This window comes from Erithacus rubecula (genome assembly GCF_903797595.1).
Source record: "Erithacus rubecula genome assembly, chromosome: 24".
Taxonomy (NCBI): Eukaryota; Metazoa; Chordata; class Aves; order Passeriformes; family Muscicapidae; genus Erithacus; species Erithacus rubecula.
The window spans coordinates 722,921-749,461 of NC_136676.1; the positions used below are offsets into that span (position 1 = coordinate 722,921).

Consider the following 26,541-nt stretch of genomic DNA (forward strand, 5'->3'; position numbering starts at 1 on the left):
TTTACAAGCAGCTGACTTTAGTCTCCCCAGTAACTTGTTGGGGATCAGGCTTGGGTGTTTCAAGCTCAGGATTTGCTCCATTCTTCCCCTCAGTTCAGCAGGAAAGAGTCACCTTCCTCCCCACATGCCAAGACAAGCTGTGATCCCTGGGGTCCTCCTTAGAGCAATATTTCTGCTTCCCCAGAGGCTGATGGGGAGCTGGGAAAAGCCCCCAGCCCCGAGTCACAACCCTTCACCTCAGTCCCAGATTTTATTTATAATTTATCTTAAGTCTTTTCACCAACTCCTGTCTCTGTCCTGTAATGGCAAATGGAGCTTGTATTTGAGGTTTTTAGGAACTTTTCCCACCAATGGAAGTTTGGGCTGGAACAATGTGGCCCATTTTTAGATCCATGGTGCCACCAGCAAAAGGACTCCAGCAAAGAGTTGGATCCCCCATTTCAGGTTGCTGGAGCAGAACTGAAAGCAGCACTGCTGAAGCCCGAGGTGGCGGGGTTCCATGCAGAACAAATGAAGCAAAGCCGCAGGCTGGCCCTGGCTCCGAGGTCTGGGTGGCACCTCATGTCGTCAAACCCACTGCTGAGATAAACACACCAGGCATGGAACACCAACACCTGCTGCTCCCAAACAGCAACACCGTGTAAACTGATTATTCAGCTCTATTTCCACAGCCACAACTTCCTCTTTCACTTGCACATGACACTAGGAAAGGAAGCCTTATTGTAAGGGGAGGTCATGATGGTAGGATGCTATTGAGGTCACGGCGACATACAAAGCAGCTCCGGCTGGTGACTTTGCCTTCTGCATTATGATTCCCATCTGTGGAACGCTATTTTCAGTCTTAGATGTTATTTGGGCTCGTTATTTTAGAGGTTTCAGCTCTGCTTGGTGTCCCAGCATTCTCTGCGTCTTGCATTTGCATGTGCTACACTGACTCCTCCTCTGTCATAGGCGCCATTTTAGGGAGGCAGCAAGGGCATTAACTCGACGAGAGGGGAAAGGGGTATGGGATAAAACACTTGGGGGCCGAGAACAGGGTGAGGCCAAGAATTTAACATTAACAATTAACATTACAGACAACCGGGAACATTTATAAAAACATACAACTTTAACCGCTGGGATGTCCCCTGGAATTTTTATCCCTGTGAAGCCACTTGCTCTGCCCAGGATCCCAGTGCGGGGCTGAAGCCACGGGCAGCATCCCCTCCCTCCCGCGGGATCGGGAATGGGATCGGGGACGGCAGCGAGAGCGGGGACGGGGCAGGACCAAGAACGGGAGCAGAGACAGGGTAAAACTTTCTGTGAAGAATTTATTAATCACACACTGTGTGTCCACTCAGCAGGCACCCAACAGCGCTGTCCCCTCCTGTCCTCCTGGACTGTGAGGGAACAAACACCATCTCCCCTTGTGTCCCCTCACTGTGTCGTGGAGTCCCAAATGCCATCTCCCCTCACTGAGGTCAGGGCCATGATAGACCCAAGGCCATCTCCCCTCATGCCCCTCAGTGTCCCTAGTGCCATGTGCCCCCACGTCCCCTCACTAACCCCAGGGCTGTGACTGACTAGGGCTACCTCCCTATATGCCCTCACTGTCCTCAACATCATATGCCCTCGTATCCCCTCACTGAGCCCTGGGCTGTGAGGAACCCAGTGCCACCTTCCCTCACTGTCCGCAGTGGCACATCCCCTCGAGTGCCCTCACTATCCCCTCACATCCCCTCAGCTGTCTCCAACACCATCTACCCTCAGGGGCTCATGAGGGATCCACCGCCATCTCCCCTCACAGTCCCCTCGCAGGGTCACGAGGGTCCCACCGCCACCGCTGCGGGCGCCATTTGGGCGGGCTGGCTTCGACCCGACTGGGCTCCACTCGGCTCTGTTCGGTCGGGCTGGGCTCGGCCGGGCCGGGTTCGGCTCTGCTCGGCTCCGCTTGGCCCTGTTCAGTTCGGTTCGGTTCGGCTCGGCCGCGTTCGTCCCAGCTGGGCGCGCTCGTCCGGGCTTGGCCGCTCCGCATCCCCGGGCGGGGCGGTCCCGTTGGCAGCCCGGGGCGGGCAACGCCGCCCGCTCCCTCCCTCCGTCCCTCCCTCCTTTCCCGTGACCTCAGTTCCCGGCGGAGCGCGGCCCCACCGCGGCTCGGCTCCGCTGTGCTGCTGCGGGGCCCGCTCGCCCCCGCGCCCGGCCATGGCGCGCTGAGCGCCGCGGAGCCCCAGCCCGGGGGCGGCCGGGGCAGCCGGCAGGACGGAGCCGGCAGGACGGAGCGGGCCCGGCGGGCGGGACGGCGCTCGGCCTGCGCCGGGCGGGCGCGGCGGGCGGCGGCGGCGGCGGCGGCGGGCGGAGGCGCCATGGAGCCGGCGGAGGTGAAGGACCGCATCCTGGAGAACATCTCCCTTTCCGTCAAGAAGGTGAGAGCGGGAGCTCGGCGGGGGCTGCGGATACCGACCCTCGCTGCTGGAAGGACTAGGCCTGGGGAATCCCTGGGCCGGGGCTGCGGGGTTGGGGACAGCCCTGGGACAGCGTAGGCCGGTGCTGTGCTGTGGTGGCGGTGTTATGGACAGCCCTGGGGACTCCCCTGTGCTGGGCCCGGGGACATCTCAGGGACCCCTTACTGTCCTGTGGTTGAGGTGGGGCTGTGGGCCTGGGGACAGCTCCAGGACAGCCCTGGGGACTCCTCTTTGCCCAAGGGTGCCAGTGGGGGCTGTGTCTGCAGAAGTGCAGGGCTGGGGGACGCTCCTGGGGATCCCCCAGACAATCACCACTGCCATGACTGTAGGGTTGAAGTACGGGTCCCTGTGGACCCGCTGCCTGAGGCGTAGGGCTGGGGGACAATCCTACAGACCCCCACACCCAAGAAACATCCCAGGGATACTGATGAACTCTGGGACAGGAGTGTGGGGTCAAGGGCACCCAGCATCCCCTTTGCCAGAAGTAAACACTTCTGGGACTGTCTTTGGAGACTCCCTGTGCTGACGGTGTGAGGTTGGACAGAGTCCTTCTGGTAGTGGGGATGGCACATCTGGGGTGGGGAGTCACTCTGCCAAAGGGACACTGCCAGGGTCACTCCCAGGACCCTCTGTCTTAGCTGGTTGGGATATACTGGGATTCTCCTGTCGGGGGTCCCCCTCTCAAAGAACAGAATTGTCCTTTTTCCTGGGGTTCTATTCAGGAGGGATTTGGAGTCCAGCCTAAAACCATCTTTCTAGAGGTTCTGCCTCCAGCCAGGCATGTCCTGCGGGGGCACCAGATAGAGGGGCAGGACTTGGGACATTCTCCCCACATACACAAGGGATGTGTGGTTCATCCCTGTGCCCTCAAAACAGGGCTCTGAGCACGTCACCTTCTCCTTGCCCCTTGTTTCTTCTCGGATGGTTCCTTAAAGCCCACAGTGGTGGTGGAAACATCCGTGAGCTGGCACAGACAGGACCAGGATGCTGGAATCTTTGGGAAGGCTAAAGGAGTGAGTTGTAAGGACATGCTGGAAGTTTTGGTTTGGCCCACATGAGCTCCAGCCAACCTTGAAAAAGAACCCCTGCTCCATTTGAGGAGGCAACGGGAGTTTCATTTATGTTTTTCCAAGTTTTGGGGGAAAGGCTGTCTGGACTTGCTGTGGTTTCTCCAGTTGTTGGGTTTCCTCTGCCTTATGGAATAGGAGCTTTCCTGTGCTCTGCGGTGTGTCCTGACAGATTCATCCATGAAAACTTGTTTTATGAAGACCAGCATGAGTGAGTTCCTGGTGCTGTTAAGAAAGGGATGGCTGGATACTGCCTCTGGGATGTAGGATGGATATGCAAATCTCTCCTGGCATTTTTCTTCTGTGGATGATCACACTTTTGATCTCTTGTCTTTTTATCCTCTAAAAATTAAGGATAATCGTATATATATCTATCTGGAAATCAGTGGATGTTCAGCCTAATCTGAGCTCTATCACAAGTCTCTGCTATTCTTCTGCCTCAGTTTCCCTGTGTATATATAAGGAATACAACTTTGCACACAGGATTGGTTTGACATAATTTATTTGCATTCAGAAAATCCTTGGAAGATCATGTTTGGAAATGCTAAAAAATCAACATGATGTTTATTTTAATTGCTGGTGTGATCGAAGAGGACTCTTCAGCTCCAGCTCTGTCAACACACCTTGGCCTGCCTGATCCCTGCCAACTCATGTCTTGGTCCAGCAGTGAAAATTTTGGAATTTTCTAATCCCGTCTCTTCATTCTTGTTCAGAGCAAAACTCTGGGGAGTGTAGGAGCCTACTTCAGCCTGATGGATTAATTTCTACCACTCAAGTGAAACCAAACTCAGACTGTGGTGAAATTCCATCCTGCTTTTTTACCCCCAGGATGCCATTCTCCTTCCTCAGGGAAATCACTATGGAGCTGCTCATTTTTCCCAGTGCTTACCCCTTCCACTTCAGCCGGAAATCCCTGATCCTCTTTTTTCCTGTGAGTGGCAAGAGTAAAGTAATAGGTTAAGGGAGCAAGTGGCTTTGTGCTGGGAAATCCTACTTGTCCCTCAACCTCCTCCTGAGTAACTCCTTGGTGCTGAAGCTGTGTCATGGGGCTTGGAGGGTTTTCCAAGCATCCTGCTGCTGTTTTCTAAAGCTTCCTCACTGTGGGTTGCTCACTTCTTACTTTCACCACCAGTGCAGGTGTGGAATGGAGGATTTAAATGTGGCTATGGTGATGCTGGGGGTTTTATTTTTCTCAACTGCAGACCCAAAGAGGAGGAAACAGCCTTATTTTCATGGAGTTACCCTGTGCTTGGCAGCCTCGGATGGAGAAGGAGAGAAACAGCAGCACAGCCCTGCAAAGGGTTTGACACTCAGGGCTGTGACTGTACATGGCTGTATTTTCAGTTTTTACCAGGTGCTGCTGGGTTTTAGGGAGGGAGGAGCAGAGCACAAGCAATGGGTGAAATCTGTACAAATTCACAAAAAAAAAAAAAAAAAAAAAGCTTTAATTCCAAGCAAATCCCTCAAACCTCAGTGATTAGGACCATTTCTCTTATTTTCCTGGAAAGACATGAGGGATGGAGCACAGATGAAAAAGTGGCTTGGAGAGGGTAATTCCATCCTGTGGAGTTCTCTGTATTGTTCCCAGGTACCAGGGAGAGATCAGTGGTAGCTCTGCTGTGGATTTCAGAGGTGTGAGGTTGAAGGTGTGAAGTCAGGCCTTCACTGAAAAAAGTGAGGGAAAACAGCTAACTTAGACAAAATAGAGAGATGCCAAGAGGTTTCTGCTTTTGATGGCTGCAGGAGAGGCTGAGAAAGCTCAACACTGGGGAGCTGGGTTCCTGTTTCAGTTCCAAAGGAACTTGGAGCATGGTTTTGATTTCCCATCTACAACTTGTCCTCTGTGTCCTCCCTGGGAGCTACAAATTAATTCACAGGGTGATGCTTTCTGCACACATGGACAGTGTTAATTCTGTCTTGTGACTGTTTATTTTCCCTTTTCCCACTCAGTTCCCCTTCTGTTAAGAGGGCTGTGCTCCAGCTCACATTACTGCACAAATTGATGCATAACCCTTGTTTTTTGCAAGGATTTAGGGTCTTATTGGAGCAGAAGGCTGGGGATGAACATTATGGCTCAGTGTGCAGCCTATTGTTCATTCAAGTGCTTGTTTCCTTCTAGGAGATGCTGCTGTGTGTGGTGGCAGTGGGATGAGGGCAGCTTCCTGGTGCTGCCCAGGTGGACTCTAAACATACCAGAAATGCCAACAACTTCAAATCCATCCTTGGCCAAGCAATTCTTGGTAAACATGAGCTGCCACAGGTTCCCTGGTCCATGAAGCTGGTGGTTTGTGTTCTCTTGGGTTTCCCTGAATATTCCCTGGGTTCAGGAGGGGTTTAGTGCTCTCCTACTTGGGATTAGATGGTGAAAATGCAAAGTCCTTAAATAGTATTATTGTTGACAAATCCAGGAGCTGAATGTATAATCAGAAAGGAGGTTAGAATCCCAGATTTTGGAGCTCTTCTCCAGTTTTCAGGCCGTTCTGCTGGCTTTGAAGGACACACATTGCCATGAACTCTGGAGCAGCTGATCCTTGGTGCATGTCAATCAGGTGGGGCAGTGGTTTTTGCTGACATTGCAGGAGTTCTTGCCAAAAGCTCTGGCTCTGTTCCGTTTCTGCATGACTTTGAGAAGGTTTCCACTGCCCTCACAGCAAGTTAATGCTGAGCCTTTGCTGCCTGTCTCTAGGTTGGATTTTTAGCTCTGTACCTTTGAAATACCTTTGCAGTCTCCTGTGCTGCTGAGCTCTGCCTTGTGACACCTCTGCTTCTCCTGCAGAGAGAGGTGAGGGAGGGTGGGTTTGGGCATGGCTTAGTGGCCTCATGTCCTGGAGAGGAGCAGGGAGTGCTGGAGTGGAGCATTCCTACTCAAATCACATCAGGAACGTGCTCATCTCTGCCTGGCTGGGTTTATTTAGCCCAGCTGCTGTGGCTGGAGGCAGCAGCTCTGGAGATGTGAGAACAGCCAAAGTCTTGCTCCCTTTTGGGAGGCATCTCTCTGGCTCAAAGACCACAGGGGTTTTATCTCTGCCAGGGTCTTTCATCTTGTTCACTCACATCTCTCCAGGCCACATCTGTTACTGCTGCAGGGACCACATTAAGAGGGTAGCCCTGCATGTTCCTTGGCCTATAGTAACCAGGTTTGCAAGCTGCCAAAAGCCTGTGGGTGAAGGTAACACCATCTCATGGAACTCCTGAGTTGTCCATGAAGACAAGACATGGGGTCACTCAGGTGCTTTTAGCAAGTCCACAGATGTGTTTTGGTGGGCCTCCAGGGGCTTTGTCTCTGTGGGGCTGTGGTTCTGCTCTCATCACAGCTGTGTATTGCTTGGGTTGCTTGTGTATTTAGGGTTTATCTCTTTAGAAATTCCTCTTGCCTGATCTCACTGATCAGGAAACTTCCCTGCCTGGCTGTCCGGGAGCCACTCTGGTAGTCACACTTACACCACCACAGGTCTGGTGATGATCCAGGGTTCACCATCTACAATTTCAAGGGGATTGGGTTCTGCAGGTACCTAAACTGATGTTTGTCCTCTGTAACACCCAAAATCAGCTCTGGAGCTGAGGGTAGGCAAGGCTGTGATAATATTTGGGGACTTAAAACATCCCATTTGTTCTCCTTCCTCTAACACAAAGTGTTTTGCTCGGTGAGCAGCCAGTTTAGGAGGGTGAATTTGGCTGTGGTTTTCCCAAGGAACTAAAGGAAAGCCTCCAAGCCTCTCTGCCCCTGATTGCACAATTTTGGTGTCTGTTGAGTGATTTCAGCTTTCCCCACTTTTGGTGAACTGGTCCAAGAGGTGTAACTGAGTTAAGCGTGGGCAGGAGGCTGCGAGCAGAGGGGGAGGGACTCAATACCCTGCGTGAGAGGGAGCAGCAGCTCCTTGGGAGAGCAGCACCTTGTTTATTTCTGGAGTGTTTGCCACTAGACTTGAGTTTTTTTCCCTGTAAAATCTGTTTTTTTCTGTTATGTTAGTCCCGCCTGCCTTTGTTTAGCTCAGGGACCCTGTTCCACTGCAGCCGATTCTGTGCCCAGCCCCTGCTCTGCTCACTGTGACAGAGGAACAGGATAGGCCATAAAAATTCCCACTGGAAAAAATCCTGTCCTTGTCTGAGCCACACGTGGGTCCTGCCTGCTGCAAGCTTTGCTGCTTAGAAATAGTGAAGGAAAGCCCCAGAAAAGCCTTGGGGGGGGGTGTGAGCTGAGAGGTGGATGTGTCCCAGGAGGTGACAATCTTGCTGGCATTGGATTGGGAGTGCTTCAAAGCTCAGTGTTTCCAGCAAGGAGCAATCTGCTGTGGGTTTCAGCTTCACCTGTGGCAGGCTCCTGTCTCTCTGCATTTTTAGACTGCCCCAGTGGCACTCGTGGTGCCTTCCAGGTGCTGATCCTCTGAATGTGCCTGGTGTGTTTTTTTGAACAAAGCCCAGGATCAGGTGAGGTGCACAAAGTGGGAAGCTGGGTGCTGAGGCCAGTGCTGATTTGTAAGGAGTGTTGGGTCAGGTCATGTGTGTGACTTCCAAAATGTCCTGCTAGAGCTGGGGGTTTGTGTTGCACAAGTGTATGAGAGAGACTAGCACCCCTGCCATGACATTCAGCCCTCTTTTATGGGTGATATGGAAAACTAGGAGTTTTCCAGGCACAGTAGTTCAGCCTCCTCTTTATCCATTTGTCATTGAATGTCTGTACCCCCTGAGCAGTTGTGAAAGTGACAGTTCTGAGGTGTCTGTCCTGGCCCTTCCCACTTCCCTGGCACTGACCAGGATTGCTTCTGAGAGTACTCAGCTCTTCCAGCTGGGAAAAATCCCTTCATCTCAATCCATGTGCTGTGGGTGGGAATGAGGGTTTTGAAGCACCTCTCCCCTCTCCCATCCCAGTTAAGGAGCTGAGGAATGCAAAGGGTGTTTGTTGTTCTTACCGTGTTTGTCCTGCCAGGGAAATGCCAAGCAGAACAAGTGACATGGAATTGATGCTGGAAAGCTGCTGGTGAAACATCTGCAGGGCAGATTTACAGAGGGGAGATGTGGACTCAGTTGGGTTGTGGCCAGAGTTGAACATGTCAGGAGACTATTTCAGTGTCCAGTGAATTTTTGGAATTACTGAAGGGATTTCAAGGCCACCACAAGAACGATTGGATTTGGGGTAATGGGCTTTCCAGAACACCTCTCTGATTATTTTTTTGCTTTCCTTGCAACGTAAGAGCTCTACAGATCAGCCTGGAAAGCTTCACACTCATTGAGAACCATTGGAATTAATAGGTTATAAAACTGTGCAAGGAGGAGCCTCTCTCATGTATGCCAGCGTGCCAGGGTGTGCCACTGCTAGAAAAATGACTTTGTGATTGATAAACAGCAATTAAATCCTCCTCCTCAGTGGGGTTGAGGTGTGAGTGTTTCCCAGGTGAGTGTAGCCAGGTGTCTGTTCCTGTTGGACAAACACTCTTGTGCTCCAGGCTCTCCCAGATGTGTTGAGCCCATGGCTGGGCTCTTGTGGGCCTCTCCCTGCCAGAGAGAGGCTCTGTCCCACGAGCCCTGGTGCTCAGAGTTGCTCAGGGCTGCAGAGTGCTCACAGTGGATGTATAGCCAGGATGCCTTTTGCATGCCAGCACTGCTTATTTTGGCCACAGGAATGTCTATAAATAGCCCTGGGTCAGGGCTCCAGGCACTGCTGTGCCCCTCATGACTCCTCCATGCAAGCCAGCCTTCAGCCCTTCCTTCTGGATTTGGGGTGCAGAGGAGAAGAGGGAAAGAGCATCTCCCCAGAAACCCACGGATGATGTTTTTAACCCAATTATTTGCCTCCTTCCTGACCTCCCTGGCTCCAGCCCAGCTCACTGCCCAGCTGTGTCAGGAAGCTGCTTTGTGGATGCCTCATGAAGTTTGGTCACCACCTCCCAGACAGGTCTGACTGCAGAAGGAGAGGATGGTTCAATTATCAATGTGTGTTTATAACAGCTTACAGGGGACTCCATATAAACACTCCATAAAATGCCATTTTTTGGGGCAGTGCCATATCACTCCTGCCATCACCATGCTCAGGGGGCAGGTGCTGGGATCATCCTTCATGATGCTCGTGGTTGTATTTCCTGCAAATTTCCAGCTAAGCACTGGATCTTTGAAAGATGGTGCAGCTGCACTTTGTTCCCCAGTTGGGAAAGCTGTTTCATCCTAACTTTTCTCTGTGTGTCTTCACCCTTCTTCCCAAGCCTGAAACACCTCCCCATCAGCTTTTGCAAGTCTTTCCCCACCCTGGCTGGAGGGATGACTCCACCCAGGAGATCCTGAGGCTTGCTGTGTCTTGTTTCCTCCCTGGACAGGGTGGCTGGGCAGGGATTCACCTGGCTGATTTCTTTTGGGAATTGTGCTCCAGTGAGCCATGCCTGCCCTTGGCTGGGTGCTGGAATCATTTGGCAGTGTTTATTTTGGAGGGATGCTGGGATGGCACCATCCCTGAGCACAGTGCTGTATGGGGACGTGGTGGCACATCTCAGTGGGAGTGATCCCTTGTGGCTTCCCTGTGACCCTCAGAAAGGCCATGACTGACTCACAGTGCCAGAATCCCAATTCCAGACTGCTGAGCACACGTTTCCTGCCCACTGTGCTGCTGTGACCCCATGGCTGAGCAGAGCACAGTCATACCAGCTCATCCTCTGGCTCCTGATGTGCCACGGGTACGAGGTTGAGCCCTTTGAGTGGGTTGCTCTGAGTATGGCTGTGGGGCCAGGTTTTCCAGCAGCCTCTCCAGGAGCAGGGATGCAGGGGGAGCTGATTTGTGTAGAGCAGGAGGCTCAGTGCTCCTTACAGAGCAGCTAGAAGGGACACCAACCCTTGGTGTAACATAGAATGAGCCCTTCAAAACCTAAACTGCTTCCTGGAGGAAGGTTGGGCTTTTCTAAGGCAGAAAAATCCATTTTTTAGATGGAGACAGCCACCATTTGATAATAATTTGCACCCTTGGATGACAGGAAGGGGTCGATCCAGGGAGAGGGGATGGGAGTTGTGCACTGGCTGCAGGAAGGAGCATGACAAAGTTCTGAGTTATTTTAGGGGAAAGGAGGAAAGAAAAAAGAGGAAATACTTCTATTTCCTCATCTCTTCTGCTACCCAGCCTTGGAGTGTATCTGTCACGAGGAATTCCTCCAGTAAGAGGCACAGGCTCCAAGTTCCCTCCACACTGATCTCTCCTAGCTGTCTCTTTTTTTCAGTGGTGAGCTAATGAAATGCCTGATTTATTCTTGTTCCCCCTAGCTCTCCCCCACAGCTGCATTTCTAGCACAGAGCCTGCAGAAACACCCAGAACCTCCTCCAAGGGTGTCCCAGCTCCCTACAGAGCCCGCAGCCTGGTTGGGACAAGTTGGGAATTTCTGCCTTCAAATTCTGGCTCATGTTCTGTGAGATCTTTGTTTCTGCCTCAATTTTCCCAAAATTTGGATATTTTAGTGAGCTCCAGCTCTTGGAGATCATCCCCATGACTCCATCTATCCATCACCTGAGGGATATGGCTCTGCATTATGGGTTTGTTTGTTCCTCTGGTGTTCTTGCTGCAGCTGTCTGCAAGCACCTTCTGCAATTTTTCTTAAATAGTGGGATTTTAGGGCATTTTCCTCTCTGCTTCAGTCTGGGCTGTCTATGAATAGTGGGAATCTTCTGGAAAAGCTTCCTCCCAAAAATGGATAGGAGCTGTTGAGCTGAAATGTGCCAGGTCTCACCTGGGTGTTGTGAAAGGCCCTGTGGATCTCTGGAACACCCACAGGTGCCTCTGCAAACACCACCTCGTTGTGTATCTGCATTCCCAGGAGGTTCACCTGCTGGGACAGGGACAGGCAGAGCAGGTGCCATTGGACAGGGAGCTCTGGCTGCAATTCTCCAGGCTCAGCAGGTTTTTCTCTCTAAAAGCTGGGACCAGCTCCAGGCAGGAACATGCCTGGCTTTTCCATCTTACCTAAGAGCTACAGAGGGATTCAAGGTCTTCAGGCCAGGAGGGTGTTGGAGCATGATCTGTTCATACTATTAAGGGTGTTGTTGGGACTGGTTCCAGGGGCCCTGAGATGTTCTCTGACCCCTGGGTAACTTCACATCAAGACTGCATGATTTAGCCAAAAGGAGTAATAATTCTGGAAGAGAAACCTGTTTTGAGAGACAGGTCAGATTTGACAAGCAAATAATGTCAAGTTTTTGGATTTTACACCTCTGTCATCTAGTGAGGTTTGGCAAAGACATGTCAGGTCACTAAAATAACATTTATATTGTCTATGATATTAGTGTGGCTCAGCTAAGCTGTTCTTGTTTGTTGCCAGCAAACAGCAATGGCTTGTCCAGCTGAGATTACATCCCGGGAGAGTAATCTCCCTGCTTGGATGCCAAGGATGTGTGAGACAGGACCTAAATAGATCTGTAAGCTCTGGGGGCAGGAGGAGGCCTGTGGGTCAGCTGGGAAGGAATATAGGATTTGGGTGCAAGGGGATTTCTAGCAAAACCAAGGAGAGGCCTCATCCATGACAGAGCCAGAAGCAGAACAGAGCTGGGGTTTATTTCTGCTCTGAACCACTCTGTGGTGGCTGCAGAGGAACCACCAGGCCCTGCTGGTCTGGTAGTGTTGGCTGGGAGAGAAGAGGCTGCTCACCATCAGGGAACTTGGTTGTGCAGCCCCCCTGGCATTGCTGGGCTGGGAGACATGGGGACACTGAGCACGGTTCTCCCTGTAGTTATTGCCTATAGGGTCCTCTCAAAACCATCAGCTGCTCCCCATAAGTAAAACCTGCAATAAAGTTTAGCAAGCTGAGAGATCACAAAAATCTGTTTAATGCTGGATATAAGCATTTTGGCACCTCCACCTGCTCCTCATGGGCTGGAGAAGGACATTCCAGCCATCCCATCTCTTCTTTTTGCAGCTGCAGAGCTACTTTGCTGCCTGTGAAGATGAGACGCCAGCCATCAGAAACCACGACAAGGTCCTGCAGCGGCTCTGTGAGCACCTGGACCACGCTCTGCTCTATGGGTGAGCCTGGAGCTTGCCTTGGGGTGCTGCTCTTCCCCATGGAAAAAAAAACTGGTGTGGAGCCTCAGCATGGGGAGTGCATCTAGGCAGTGATTGGGGTGGAGGTAATGAAACTTTTGCTTAATTTTCCTATGCAATTTTTCTTCCTCCAGACTGCAAGATCTTTCCTCAGGGTACTGGGTGCTGGTGGTTCACTTCACGCGCCGGGAGGCCATCAAACAGATTGAAGTGCTGCAGCACGTGGCCACCAACCTGGGACGCAGTGAGTATCCACAGTGTCCCCAGCTCTGGGTTTGGGGGCACCTGAGGAGGCCCAGGTTGTGCTGAGGAGTTGGGGCTGCTGGTAGATTGAGGGAGCCATTGGAATCCAGGTTGCAGGCAAAGAAATTGCAGAAGCATTAGAGTTGGAAAGGACCTCTAGCATCATCAAGTCCTACCATTAGCCCAGCACTCCCATGTCCACCACTAAAGTGCCACTATTTCCAGGGATGGTGATTCCACCACTTCCCTGGGCAGTCTGTGCCAAGGAGATGGGAGTCCTGCCATGGCCCCATGAGTTCTCTGAAGTAATGTCACTGTGCCTCGTGTGCTGAGGTGTAGCCCAGCTTCTGCTGCCCTGAACCCAAGGAGCTGTGGCCTCAGAAGGGTTCCTGGCAGATGGGAGCATCCCCTCTCACCCCACATCTTGGTGTACCAGTCATGTACATGATTCTGCATTTTCCGTGCTCTGAGTTTTCCGTAGCAGAAGTTTGGGACCATCGAGGCCACTTTTGATGCAGGACCATGCCCAGATCCACTGTGCCTGCTTATCCAAGCACCTGCAATGTCCTGGGCCTGCACTGGTGAGAGCAGAGCTGAGTGCAGACTCTACTGTCACCTCTCTCTGCACCAGAATGTGTGTCAAATCTCACCTGGGCTGATTGACAGCGATTCTCCCTCTGCCTCTCCTGGCATTTCTCTCAGGGCTCCCATCTTGCTGGAGAGACACAGTGGTGTGACTACTTTTTCACCTGTCTCCCACCAATTTTACTCCAAGTCATGGATCTCTCACTGGCATTTCCACCCCCCCACCTCCCCCCCCCACGAGATTTCCCTCATAGTTGCTCCCCTCAAATGATATGAATTAATGATCTGAGGGGTTTTAACTAATTCATGACTATTTCTAGACTTGTGTCTCTTCTCAGGTGTTTCCAGATAAATCTCTTTGCTGCTCTGTTTCCAGGCCGGGCCTGGCTGTACCTTGCCCTCAACGAAAATTCCTTGGAGAGCTACTTGAGGCTGTTCCAGGAGAACCTCAGCCTGCTGCACAAGTACTATGTCAAGTGAGTATCCCAACTCCTTCTCCTTTGGGCAATGTGTGACATACCTCCTTGTCAGAAGCCAGCCTAAATTTGCCAGTGGGGGGGCAAGCAGTTGTTCAGGGCTTGATTTTTATTTTTTCTTGTGAGATTTACATGGTTAATTTAAAGGTCCTGGACGTAAATGCACTGTTCTCTTACCTCTATGAGGCCCTGCAAGCATTTTTCCTAGTTCCTGCTTTTTCTCTGCAGTCCCCTTTATATTTCTCCATTATCTCCAAGGAGCTCCTGTGCAGACACCCAGGTTTGCTGGACACCTGGAAATGTGACTGTGGCTCAGTTTGGGGACAAGCACATAGTGGCTGTCCACGGCAAGGAGTGGGCTGCCAGCTCTGGGGCCGATCTGTGGCAGCTTGGAGATGCCCCCAAAGAAACAGAAGGGCCCTTGAAGCTGCTCCTCCTCTTTCCCACATCTGTAAAGCTCTTTTGTTCTCCCTGTGGCAGGAACGCCCTGGTCTGCAGTCACGATCATCTGACCTTGTTCTTAACACTGGTGTCTGGGCTGGAGTTCATCCGCTTTGACTTGGACCTGGTCAGTGTTTGATCTGTTCTTCTGGCTCTGGGAGAGTGGGAATGTGGAGCAGGGGAGGTCCAGGGTGGGACAGATCCCACTGCTTGGTCCAGGATGGACCTTCCTGTTGACCTTAGCTGAAAACACAAAGCTGATGATTTGGGAAAGACTTTTAGGTCTTTGGGGATACAATGATGGGGCTTATTCCTGTTGCTCACTTGTTCACTGTTTGGAGGAGGAACAAGGCAGCTGCAGGGCAGATTGATGGAGATAAAGGAGCTGAGCTCTGCAAGTGTAGTATGAAACGCTGGTGTCCCTCCAGAAAACACGAATCCACTGGGTAACCCTTAGCAAAACACTGGGTTTCCTCTGAGATGGACACTGAGAAGGGACCTTCAAGGGACAGTTCCAGTGTTTTGGTGGGGTGGCATTTCTGCCCAGCAGTGATGGAGCCTGACTCTGAGCACATTCCCTGCCCTGCAGGATGCTCCCTACCTGGATCTGGCCCCATACATGCCGGATTACTACAAGCCTCAGTACCTGCTGGACTTTGAGGAGCGCCTGCCCAGCTCCGTGCACGGCTCCGACAGCCTCTCCCTCAACTCCTTCAACTCTGTCACCTCCACCAACCTGGAATGGGATGACAGTGCCATTGCTCCATCCAGTGAGGGTCAGTGGTTTTGGGGGCAGCGTGGGCAGGGCTGTGTTCTTCTCACATCCCCTTCAGATAAGGCAGCAGATTTTAGACTGGGAGAGACCAAAGCCAGAGATCCAGCAGCCAGGCTTGGAGTTTCTCCTGTCTTACATCCTTGGGAGACAGGACAAGGGGGAATGGGTTTAAATTGAGAGTTTTAAAAGAAAATGCATGAAATTTAGATTAGGTATTAGGAAGAAACTCTTCCCTGTGAGGATGGGGAGGTCCTGGCATAGTTTGTCCAGAGCAGCTGTGGCTTCCCCATCTCTGGAAGTGTCCAAGGCCAGGCTGGACAGGGCTGGAGCAGCCTGGAATAGTGGAAGGTGTCCCTCCCCATGGCAGGGGTGCAATTAGGTCAGCTTTAAGGTCCTTTCCAACCCAAACCATTCTGTGCTGATTGTATGCATCAGACTGGGAGAGAAGGACTTTCCCTGCAGGCACCCCGGGCCACATTCCCATCCTGGGGGTTTTAGCAAGAGCTGGAGGAATCTCCCCACAAAGTGAAGGCCGTGGCTGTGTCTGAATGTGGCTTCAGCAGGGGCACAGGGCTGCAGGGGATGTTTTTAACTGTTTATTTCACAGTCCAGAGACCCATATGTGCTGGCCCTGGTGGGGAGTAGTTTCCAGTTTCTTCTCTGTGTCTGCAATCTGGGAGAAAGACAGCCAGTGGTCTCAAAGGTGTTGGTTTTTCCTCTTGATACATCTTGAGCAACCTGATAAATTGTCCTACTCAGCCCCTTATCCCTTCAGAGAGGCTGGTTGTTGTTCCTGAGGAACTGGGCTGACATGTACCTTGCCCATGTACCTCATGTACCTGCCCCATGAATCTGCTGCAGCCAGAGCAGGGAGCTCCTGTCCTGCACCCACCACATTCCCATGAAACAGCAGCTCTGCTGATGCTCTTCCTAATCCAAAATGCATTGACCCTGTCCTAATTTTTAGGAGTTAGAGCAAGGGGGATTCTGGAATAGAATTGGAATGGAATGAACTGTTAGGTGGGTGCAGGGAATTTGGGACTGAGCCCATATACAGATGGGTTCCCTCAAAACAAGGGTCATCAGTTGCCTTTTATGGGCAACACAGAACCTGTAGGTCTTAAAGGTGCTGAGAAGGAACAGCCTGGGATGGGCAGTAGAGTTATTTTAACAAAGGACTTGGAAGCACAGCACTGGTTTGGGCACACCACATTTGCACTCAGTAAAGGGTTTGATTTTAGTGACTTGCTCATGCCAAATCTCCAGAGTTCCAGGGAAGTTGGAGACAGCATGGGGAGCCTAGAAATAAACATCACAGGAAGAAGATTCTCTGTCCCCAGAAGTGTTGCATAAGCAGCTGTTGTGCTGCATCCCTGGGTTTGTATTCCTGCTTCTTCCTGAGCAGAGCATGTCATGTGCCAGACATCTCCTGCCTGTCACTGTCACTGGGTGTCTGTGGCCTTCTGGTGCATGGCTGCTTAATGCTGGAGAGAACAGGGCTTTGGAGTAGAGATTCAGGAGATTTTGGAGATGGATTTTGGGTATCACATAATCTCAGCCTATTCCATGTGTCCAGGCAGTGGCTGTGCTCTGTCTCAGTCTGTCCATGCACAGAGGGGTTTGGTGCTGTTGTAGGAATGCTGGACCAGGACCCAGGAGGGCAGGAATTGCTGCTGTTCCTCTGGTGTGGAGGAATTTGGCTTTTTCCTGTAACTATTACTCTGCTCATCTTTTCAATTGGAGCGTGTCTCTACCCTGAGAGTGTAGGTGGAACTGAGGATTGTAGGATCAGAGGACAAGTTTTTCCCTTTAATCAGATCCCTGGCTTTGCAAACATTCATGAGTCAAACATCACAATATCTATGGGAGGTAAGTGTGAAGTGGGGAAACTGAGGCACAAAGAGATCAAATTGCTTCCCAGAGAGGATCAAGCCCTAGGTGACATGTTTATCTGGTTTAGCTTCCCAGCAGTTTGAATAGTGGGGCCTTCACTCTTCCCTGGTCCCTTTGTAGCTCCCATAACATGGTTCTTCCAGAAGGAACAACCATTAGTGCAGCTGGTTTCCATTCACATCCACATTCCCTATTCTCTCATGTGTTTCAGATACCAGTGGATGATTGTTTTGTTTCTCCCCATTCCCTTCTCCCTCCCCAAATCCCCTTCACACTCTTCCCTCTCCCCATTCCCTCTCCACTACCAGTATTTCTAATCCTGAGTTTTATCCCTCATTTTTGTAGATTATGATTTTGGAGATGTCTTTCCAGCAATGCAGACCATGCCCAGCAGAGACTGGGAAGGTGGGACACGCTCATCTCTTACAGCATTTTGGTTTTCTCTCTGCATTGCTGCCCCCTGAGCTTGCTGCATGTTCCCATGTTTGTTTCTTTAACAACCAGCTGCCCTGTCCTGATGGAATTCTGTACAGGCCCAAAATGTGGGATGTGCCAGCTGCCCTCGTGCCATGAATTTCCTCTTCAGTGTAAAGCACACAGGGTGAAAAATTGATCCACCATCATTGGTTTCCTGAAAGCTCTAGAAAACAGCTGAACTAATTCTGCTGCCTTTAATTTTGGGCATTTTGTGGGAATTAATTTGGGATGTTAGATTTTCCCTAGATCATCCTGTCCTGTGTGGGAACTTCTCCCATAAAGCCACAATATCCAATGCATGGCCATGCTCAGTTTGAGTCCCTACATTTGTTATTTGTATTGATTTTACCACTTTTTAAACCCATTTACCAGCTACTTCTGGCCTTTATGGCCAAGAGCACTTGCCCACTTTAAAGCAGTTTGTTCCACATGCAGCCCCTGTGTGTATCCTCCACTGGAGCAGCATCCTCTCTGCTTCACCCCCAGAGAAAACACACCCACACTCCATCCTTTGCAGCTCAAAGCTGGATGGAAATGGTACCACCTGAATATTTGGGGAATATTTTGGGCAAATCTGCCTGAATTCCACGTGGATTGCTCTTGGCTCTAACATGCTCCCTCTTGACTTCTTTCTTACCCCACACGCAGGGATGTCACTGAGGTGGTTTAACCTGTCCCTTGAGGGTACAAACCAGATTTCCAAACCCAAGGTGCAGCCAGCAGCTCCAGTGTGGGTGTTGGGTGGAGGCTGAAGCCCAGTGGTGTTGGGGGAAGGCAGATCCCTGTGGATTTGAGGAATTTGAGCTCACACTCTCCCTGCTCTGGGCCAGCTTCTTCAGTGGGAGCAAAGTGGCATTCTGGAATCATCCAGAAAAAAACACCTAGATTAGAGTTTTACAAGAGTTTTCATTTTCCTCCTCAAATCCTACACCCCAAATAAGTCTGCCAGGGCTGTGGTTCTCTTCCCAAGGGGTCTTTTTGGCCAGCTGTGGAAAGGAATCACAGAATCATTGAATGGTTTGGGTTGGAAGGGGCCTTAAAGATTATCTTGTTCCAATCCCTTGTCATGGGCAGGGACACCTTCCACCTGACCAGAAAAGTGCTGGAGAAAAGGGGAGGGCATGGATAACTTTAATTTAACCATGATTTTGGATTCATAATCGATAATAATAGTATGAGCATGATTCCTGCAGCCCTTCTCCACTGCTCTTTTTCTCTCTGAAGACTAACACGGGCCCAGCTGTTTGTGGTCTGCCCTGTCTGTGCTGTCCTTGGACCCCCATGAATGCAGTGTCCCCTCTCCAGCACACTCCAGTCCCCACGTGTGTCTCATGTGAGCAGAGGAGAACAGCCAGCCCCGTTAGGATGTTAGGATCATTAGGATCGCTGCTCTATGGGCTGAGCAAGCACCTTCCCATGCCCCAGGCAGGGCAGAAGCTGCAGCCTCTTGGCTCATTGTCACCTTGCTCAGGAACAATGGCCCCAAGACCCCTCAGACTCTTCCCACAGACACCACCTCTGTTTCTCCATCTGGCTGCTGGCTCCTGGGTGACTGCTGTGTTCAGGCATTCTCTGAACTGCAGAGCAGGTGCAGGATCTCACACCGGCTTCTGTGTCCCTCCCCGCCAGGAGCCACTGACACTGCCAGTGGTGGTGCCCACCCAGTGCCCCGAGCCCCCAGCGCTGCTCCGTGCCTTGGCTTGATGTGGCTCCAGGCTGGAGCCCGGCTGGCGCTGATGCTGTCCCACCCTGTCCCTGCAGATGGAGACCTGACGGACACGCTCAGCTGCCCGCGCTCCACGGCCTCGGAGGCGCCCGGCAGCCGGGCCATGGCCAGGAGCCCCACGCAGCGCCACAACCCCTTCAACGAGGACAGGGCCGAGGCAGCGTCCTCCGCCGACACCACGCCCGTGCACGCGGCTGCCCGGGAAAGGGCCGGGGCCACCCCCGAGGGCACCGACCAGTCCGAGAGCTGCACGGAGCTGGAGGTCATCAGGTAGGGGCAGAGCTGCTGGCCTCGGGAGAGGTGATGGGTGTTGAGGATGAGCCACCTCTCCTACCCAGCGAGGACGGTCTCTGCTGCAGCCTTCAGTCAGCCCCATGGGGCTGGGCTGGATCCCTTGGGCCGATTTCACACTGCCCCCTTTCCCTGTCAGTGTGTGTGTCAGAGGGCTCAGAGTAGTCCACAAGTGTTTATTTGGGGCTCTCTCCAGCTGGTGGCAGCTTTGCAGCGGCTCTGGGGCTTGGATCTTCTCTCCCATCCTGTCCCTCCTCCTGTTTGTCAGTGAACTGTGGCCAAACCTGTTGCAGGAGATGCATCTGCAGAGCTCCTGGCCAGTATTCGGGTATTTGGCTCCTGCAGGGGAGATCCCCAAGGGATCCCTCAGAGCTCTCAATGCAGACAAAGAGCTCAGGGCTCTGTCTGCTCACACCCAGTGATGGGGACTCCCCAAACCTGCCCAGCAGGTCTGTGCTGTGCTTTGTTCTCATGCCAGGTTTTCCCAGGGAAGGAGCAGGGCTGGGTTTTACACATCATCTCACATGGGAGACACAGGGAAGGGAAGCACTGGGCTCACTTCCCAGATGGGGTGACCTGGCAGCAGTTTGGATTCCGTGGGTGCCAGAACACTTTGGCAGGACATGCCAGTGAGCTCCAACCTGCATCTCCCTCTTCTGGCAGGTGGGGACACCTGGCATTCTCACCTCGAGAAACCTCCTCCCTTCCTAGCCTCTTGATCTCAACCAGGGATTTCTCACAAGTCACTTCAGCTCCCCAGCCATTTGTGATCCCTTTACAGCTGAAAGCAAGCCCAAGGTGCTGTGTCAGCAGTGACACACCTCTTTTTGGGATAGATAGGAAAAAGTGTCCATGAAAACTGGCACAGAGATAGGGGCTCTACACATTGAGCAATGTTCTTGATAGACGGATTTCTCTGCAGCAGGGAAAATTGCAGAGGAATGTTGTTGGGAAAGGGTTGCAGAGCCTAAACAGGCACAGTGGGTGACATTCTGCTCTCTCACAGGTTAGCTAAGAAGAAGAAGACAGGCAAGAAGAAGAAGGTGAAGCCTGAGGAGGCAGTGAACAGTCCAGCACCCGAGGCCAGCGGGGACAGCGGCATCAACGGGCTGAGCGACAGGGAGGAGCCAGCGAGGGACAGGGACGGGGACGGGGAGGAGCCAGCGAGGGACAGGGAGGAGCCAGCGAGGGACGGGGGCCCTGCTGCTCTGGGCGGGCCGGAGGAGGGCGGGGAGCGCGGTGCCCTTGGCCCGCTGGCCCTGCGCATCCCCGAGATGAAAGACACGTCCATGGAGAGTGTGGGGCAGCCCCTGAGCAAGGTCATGGACAGGCTCAACGGGCAGCTGGACCCCGGGGGCTGGAACGCTGCCCTGGAGCCCCCTGGGCAGCCCTTTCGGACTGGCACGCCAGGGGAGACCCCGGATGGATCGTCCTCTGGCGACTTTAGCGAGGGGATTTCAGCCCCCATGGACTTCTACCGATTTACCGTCGAGAGTCCAAACGCTGCTGCACCAGGTGGTGGCCACCATGACCCTGCAGGGCCTGGCCAACCGCCACATGTTTCTGGTAGCCCTGAGGCTCCTAAAGAAGAAGAAGAGACCAGAGAAGGAGAAGCAGTTGGGGCAGTAGAGGAGTCTGAAAGGGCAAGTGATGAACCTCAAACTAGCCAGACAGAAACCACCAACCCACAGGCTCTCTGTGAGCCCAAGAAGGAGCAGCCCAGCCCTTCCCCAAGCAGCGCTGAGGACTCTGGGGTGGAGGAAGGGCAGGGCAGCCCCTCGGAGCTGACCCATCCCTCGGAGTTCAGGTGAGGATGGGTTTGTTCAGCAGGGAGAGCAGCTTCAAAACAATGTTGAGCTCAAGTTGATGCTTTTCCCTTTGTCCTCGGTTTGGGAGGCAAAGCACATCCTTCTCCAGGATGAAGAGGAGGCACAAAGGGTCAGGAAGAGGAGGTCTTGGGGAGCTAACAAGTGCCCAAATCATGGACACATTCAGCAAGGAAGGGGATTGCCCTTCCTGGACTCACATCTATGTCCATCCTCTGCTGTCTCTCTCCGCAGGGTGGATAACAACCATCTCCTCCTGCTGATGATCCACGTCTTTCGGGAGAATGAGGAGCAGTTGTTCAGGGTAAGGGGTCTCCATCAATGGAAGGATCAGCTCTGTGCTTGCATCAGCCCAGGGCTGAGAGCTCCTTTTTTCCATGCAGATGATTCGAATGAGCACGGGGCACATGGAAGGGAACCTGCAGCTGATCTATGTCCTGCTGACGGATTGCTATGTGTACCTGATCCGGAAAGGTATCTCCTCCCAACAGCCTCTGGGCTCAGTGACACAGAGGAAGGCTCCATACATGGCTTGCCCATGGATTAGGCCATCATTACCTTCACTGCCATTTCCCTTGAGTCCTGTGGTCACAGTAGGGAGCTCAGATGGACTTGTCCCCCTGGGAGCCCTGGGACACATGTCCCGTGGCTTTGTGCTGCCAGGCTCAGTTTGCAGGTGCATTGCTGCTGCTGCAGAGGGGGTCCTGTGCCCTGCTTCACGTGGCTCTCTGTGTCTGTGCCAGGGGCAGCGGAGAAGCCGTACATGGTGGAGGAGGCCGTGTCCTACAACGAGCTGGATTACATCTCGGTGAGCCTGACCAGGGTGGGCAGCCCAGGGGAGCTGGAGGCGAGTGGGGGGGGTCAGTTTTCACCTGTCCAGGGGTGAAAGTGCCAGGAGCACCACAATGGGCGTGTTGTGTCCATGGGGAGTGTTCTGGGCCATGAACCTTTGAGACTGGCAGAGTTGGCAGTGATACCCTTTCCACTACCACCTCTGTGGGTGCCCCCCTTGCTTATGTCTTTGCATGGGCAGCGGAGTAACCACTGACCCTCTCCTTGGGGCCACAAGCCTGGTGAGCCCTGCTCTGTTGCCCCTGAACCTGTGCCTGGCTTCCCTAACCATTGGTGTGTGGCACAGGTTGGGCTGGATCAGCAGACGGTGACATTGGTGTGCACCAACCGGAGGAAGCAGTTCCTGCTCGACACTGCCGACGTGGCTCTCACTGAGTGAGTGGGGAACTGGAACATGGAACTCTGGAATTCTTGGACTTGGGGACAGTGGGAGACTCCAGAGACATTCCTTCATGACAGTCCTTCCACCTGTGTGGGGCTTGGGGGTTGGTTTGATACCACCAGCTGAACCCTGCTGACAGCTGGAAATGCCTGAGGCATGGATACAACCAAAGTATCTTCCCTGGATAAACTGTCACCCCATCTCTTAGTCTGAGCTTTGGGGCTTTGGGCAATGCAGACCACGTGTCACTTGTGTCTCTTGAGTAGGGATGAGCTCTTGAGTTCCAAGGCATGTCCCCAGATCTCTGTGTGTGCTGGCAGCTCAAGGAGGTGACCATCAGGTCATACTGGGATCTGTGCTGGAGTAAATAACCCCCTCCCAAGTGTCACCCGTCTCCTTTCTGGAGTTCAGACTTTGCAGCCTCCTGCTACCTTTGGTCTGTAGATTGATTTTGTGACTCTTTGGCCTGGAAGACCAGAGGCCCATGCTTAAGGGGAGGCCCTTGGGCACCAGAATGTATGAAGGAGATGAGGGGCTGTTTGCCCCAGCCTTGTCAGAGATTTCTGCCTCCCTCTCAGGTTCTTCCTGGTCTCCTTGAAGTCAGCCATGATCAAAGGGTGCCGGGAGCCCCCTTATCCCAGTATCCTCACGGATGCCACCATGGAGAAACTGGCACTTGCAAAGTTTGTGGCACAGGAGTCCAAGTGTGAGGTGAGTTAGGTATCTCTACCATCACTGCAGGTGGCGAAAGCTCTCAGGAGTCTCCCTTGACATCCCCTGGTTCTTACAGGCCTGCAGTGTGGTTGTGCGTTTCTATGGCCTCGTTCACTGGGAAGACCCCATGGATGAGGTGCTGGGACCTGGCAGCAGCAGCTGCTCCTCTGCAGAAAATGCTGTGACCAAGGATGGCATCCTGCACTACAAGGCAGGCACCTCCTACCTGGGCAAGGAGCAGTGGAAGCCCTGCTTTGTGGTGCTCAGGTGGGCATTTGGGCTGTGGGTCAGGCCTGGGGTCAGACAGGGCTGTTGGAAGAAGGTGCTGGGAGCAGTTTGCTGCCCCAGAGCTACTTGGGAGGTGTAGAGGACTCATCTTGCCACTTAAAGTGGTCAAGCCACCGGTTCGGTGGCTAAAGCCACCGTTTATGGGTGCCCAGCAGCAGGAATGTGACCTCATGGGGCTGCATGGGTGGAGGGCAGGGCAGGGGTGGCTGTGGGACCACAGACAGAGGATACCAGAGCTGAGGTGACTCCAATTAGCCCCTCTCTCATCTTCCAAAATGGCAGCAACGGGATCTTGTACCAGTACCCAGATCGGACGGACGTCACCCCTCTACTCTCCATCAACATGGGGTAAGTGACTGGTAGGACACAGCACCCAGACTCATTGGGGATCTGGGGAGCAGGAGCTATTTGGCATGTCCAGGGAGGGGTTCTAGGTTGGATCATGACCTGGTCCATGCCGCAGGAATCCCGGCTGCTGCTGCCTTGGGGGCAGGTGCCCATTCATTTTGGCTCCAGTGCATGCCACTGGAAATGGGCTCATTTCCTTCCTTGGGTGGGGCCTTGGCCTCTCGGGGGTGGGTGATGCATCCCTCCAAGAGCCCTGCTGGGAGACCCACTATGCTCCAATCCAGCTCTGCTGCAATGTGAAAAGCCTGAAGATGGTCCTTGGAGCAATCCCAGGGGATGTCACAGATGGGAAATGAGTGTTTCTTGGGAGCAGGGGTGAGGGCTGCCTGGGGAGGGCAGTCAGAGGCTGTTTTCAGCTCGTGCTGGCCCATTCATCCCGCTGATCTCCATGCTCCCCCTCTCTCCCAGCGGCGAGCAGTGCGGGGGATGCCGGCGTTCCAACACCACCGACCGGCCCCACTCCTTCCAGGTGATCCTGACGGACCGGCCCTCCCTGGAGCTGAGCGCTGACAACGAGGAGGACATGGCAGACTGGATGCAGTACTTTTGCCAGGCTGTCTCCAAAGGGGTGAGCTGGGGATGGGCCCCGAGCGTGGGTGCTTTGACCCCCTCCTTTGCCCAGAGCCCCTTGGGCATTGCTGAAAGGAACAGGAATGTCTGGCAGGATGGAGCAGGCATCTTTATCCTGAGCCAGGAGGGTTTCCCCACAGGGCATCCCATGGAGATGGGGCTCCACCATGCCAGGTTTTAGCCCCCCTTCCCCACCCCTCTGTAGGTGATCCCCCAGGGTGTTGCCCCTACGCCATGCGTTCCCTGCTGCCTGGTGCTGACAGACGAGAAGGCTTTCACGTGCCACGAGGACTGCCAGACCAGCTTCTTCCGCTCGCTGGGCACCGCAGAGCTGACGGACATCACTGCTGTCTCCACAGAGGCTGGCAAGGAGTATTGTATCCTGGTGAGTGCAGAGCTTTGGGCCTTGCTGGCCCGAGGCTGGGCAAGCACCCCGCACTGACACCTGGCCTCTCTCTTGGTGTTTAGGAGTTTGCTCAGGACAGCAAGGAGTTCCTGCCCCCCTGGGTCCTTTATTTTAGTTGCACTACAGAACTGGAGAGGTTTCTGTCAGCACTGAACATCGTGTGGAGGAACATCTACCAGGTGAGCATGTGGGGCTGCCTCATACCCTCATCAAGTGAGAGGCGGCAGAGGGATGAATTTGTCCCTGTAGGGTGAACCCAGCTTTCCCACAAAGGGCAAGAGAGCCAGGGAGCTGCTCTGGGTCCATGTAATCACAGCATGTAGGATTTAGAGCTTGGCAAGACAAGCCATGAGCATCCAGTTCTGGCGGGGGGAGTGGGAGGAATGTGGGTTGGCCATGCTGTCACCATATCCATGGCACTGGCAGCTTCCCCATGTGGATTTGGGGTGGTTTTATAGCGAGAGGGAGAAGTGACAGTTGTCTGTTCCACTCCTCACACCTCACACTGGTGTTTCAGGTCGATCTCCAGCACAAGGCCATTCTGGATGCTGCTGTGAAGAAGAAATGTGAGGATGCCCAGAGCCTCATCGACAGCGCCTGGCAGCGCAGCGACAGCCTCTGCCGGGGCCGGGCTGAGCGAGACCCCTGGTGTTAACCGTGGCCAGGGGAGGACAGTTCACGGGAGCCCATTTTTGGGGATCAGGGCCTGTATCTGGCCAGCTGGCACCCCAAACCCTCCTGACATCGCTTGGTCCCCACCAGGGCCATGCCTGCAGCGTGGACCCTGCGCTCTCTACCAAGCCAGGGACATCCAGCATGGTTTGGGGAGCAGCCAGACGCTTCACCACCTGCGCCTTCCTCCTTGTCCAGCTGCCACGGGGCAAATAATTTGCCTTTCACAGAATGATATCCCAGTAGTAGTGAGGGAGAGGGTGGGAGCGGGGTGGGCTGGGACGAGCGTCCCCGTTCTGGTGGGGAGCAGGACTGAGGACTTGTTCATTTTCGAACAGGGTCGGGGTGAGGTGAGAGCACTCAATCGTTGCCATGCATGTTTTCTTGCTCATACAATCACTGAGGATGGCACCCCTCTGCCTCCTTCTCCTGGAGACCTCTGGGGCCTCCAGGCACCACTGAATCACTCTCAGCCTGTCCAGGAGATTTGAGGCTAGGGAAGAAGGAACAGGGCCAAATATTTGGCTTTAAACATGGTTTTACGTGATCTTAGCAGCTGGTTTGTGATTTGAATGCTGGCCCTGTGCACTGGGGAGAAGAGATGGAGTCCCGCGTTCTTCAGGTGTCCTGAGGGACGTTGTCACGTGGCTGCCACCAAACATGTCCCCATCTTCTCAGCTCACTGCATCCAAGGCCAGCGAGGACCCATTGCCACTTGCGCTCCACAACGAGCACTTTGGGGCACAACCCCAGCTTTTAAATAATATTAATAATAATAATAATAACAATAACGTGGAGACCTTCTCATGTAATATACGTTCACGGGGCCTTTTTCTGGGAGGAAACGTACGTGACTGAATGTATATGTACATACATCTGCTTCCTTTCCCCCCTCCCCAAATAAATGGACCTTGATAACTCAACCTTGGCCCTATGCTGTTGCTCCTCCTGCGCTCACGTTGGAGCCTTTGGGGTGGCTCTGGGGCAGGGAGAAGGGGGGA

The 26,541-nt window shown here is 53.2% G+C and overlaps 1 protein-coding gene across 2 annotated transcripts; it reads left to right on the forward strand.

The window, feature by feature from the left end:
* Nucleotides 1-2,066: 2,066 nt before the first annotated feature.
* PLEKHM2 (pleckstrin homology and RUN domain containing M2) lies at nucleotides 2,067-26,463 on the forward strand. 2 transcript variants are annotated; one of them, XM_079326431.1, is made up of 20 exons: nucleotides 2,067-2,402; nucleotides 12,391-12,497; nucleotides 12,650-12,759; nucleotides 13,720-13,819; nucleotides 14,300-14,387; nucleotides 14,850-15,036; nucleotides 17,274-17,333; nucleotides 19,167-19,401; nucleotides 20,429-21,229; nucleotides 21,483-21,552; nucleotides 21,632-21,722; nucleotides 21,992-22,056; nucleotides 22,387-22,475; nucleotides 23,061-23,193; nucleotides 23,273-23,463; nucleotides 23,767-23,832; nucleotides 24,301-24,460; nucleotides 24,668-24,847; nucleotides 24,931-25,047; nucleotides 25,386-26,463. In XM_079326431.1, the coding sequence occupies exons 1-20, from the start codon at nucleotides 2,343-2,345 to the stop codon at nucleotides 25,521-25,523; spliced, it is 3,048 nt and encodes a 1,015-aa protein (XP_079182557.1). In that variant the 5' UTR covers nucleotides 2,067-2,342; the 3' UTR covers nucleotides 25,524-26,463. The 2 variants fall into 2 exon arrangements, with proteins under 2 accessions (XP_079182557.1, XP_079182558.1); XM_079326432.1 differs by lacking the exon at nucleotides 17,274-17,333.
* Nucleotides 26,464-26,541: the final 78 nt, after the last annotated feature.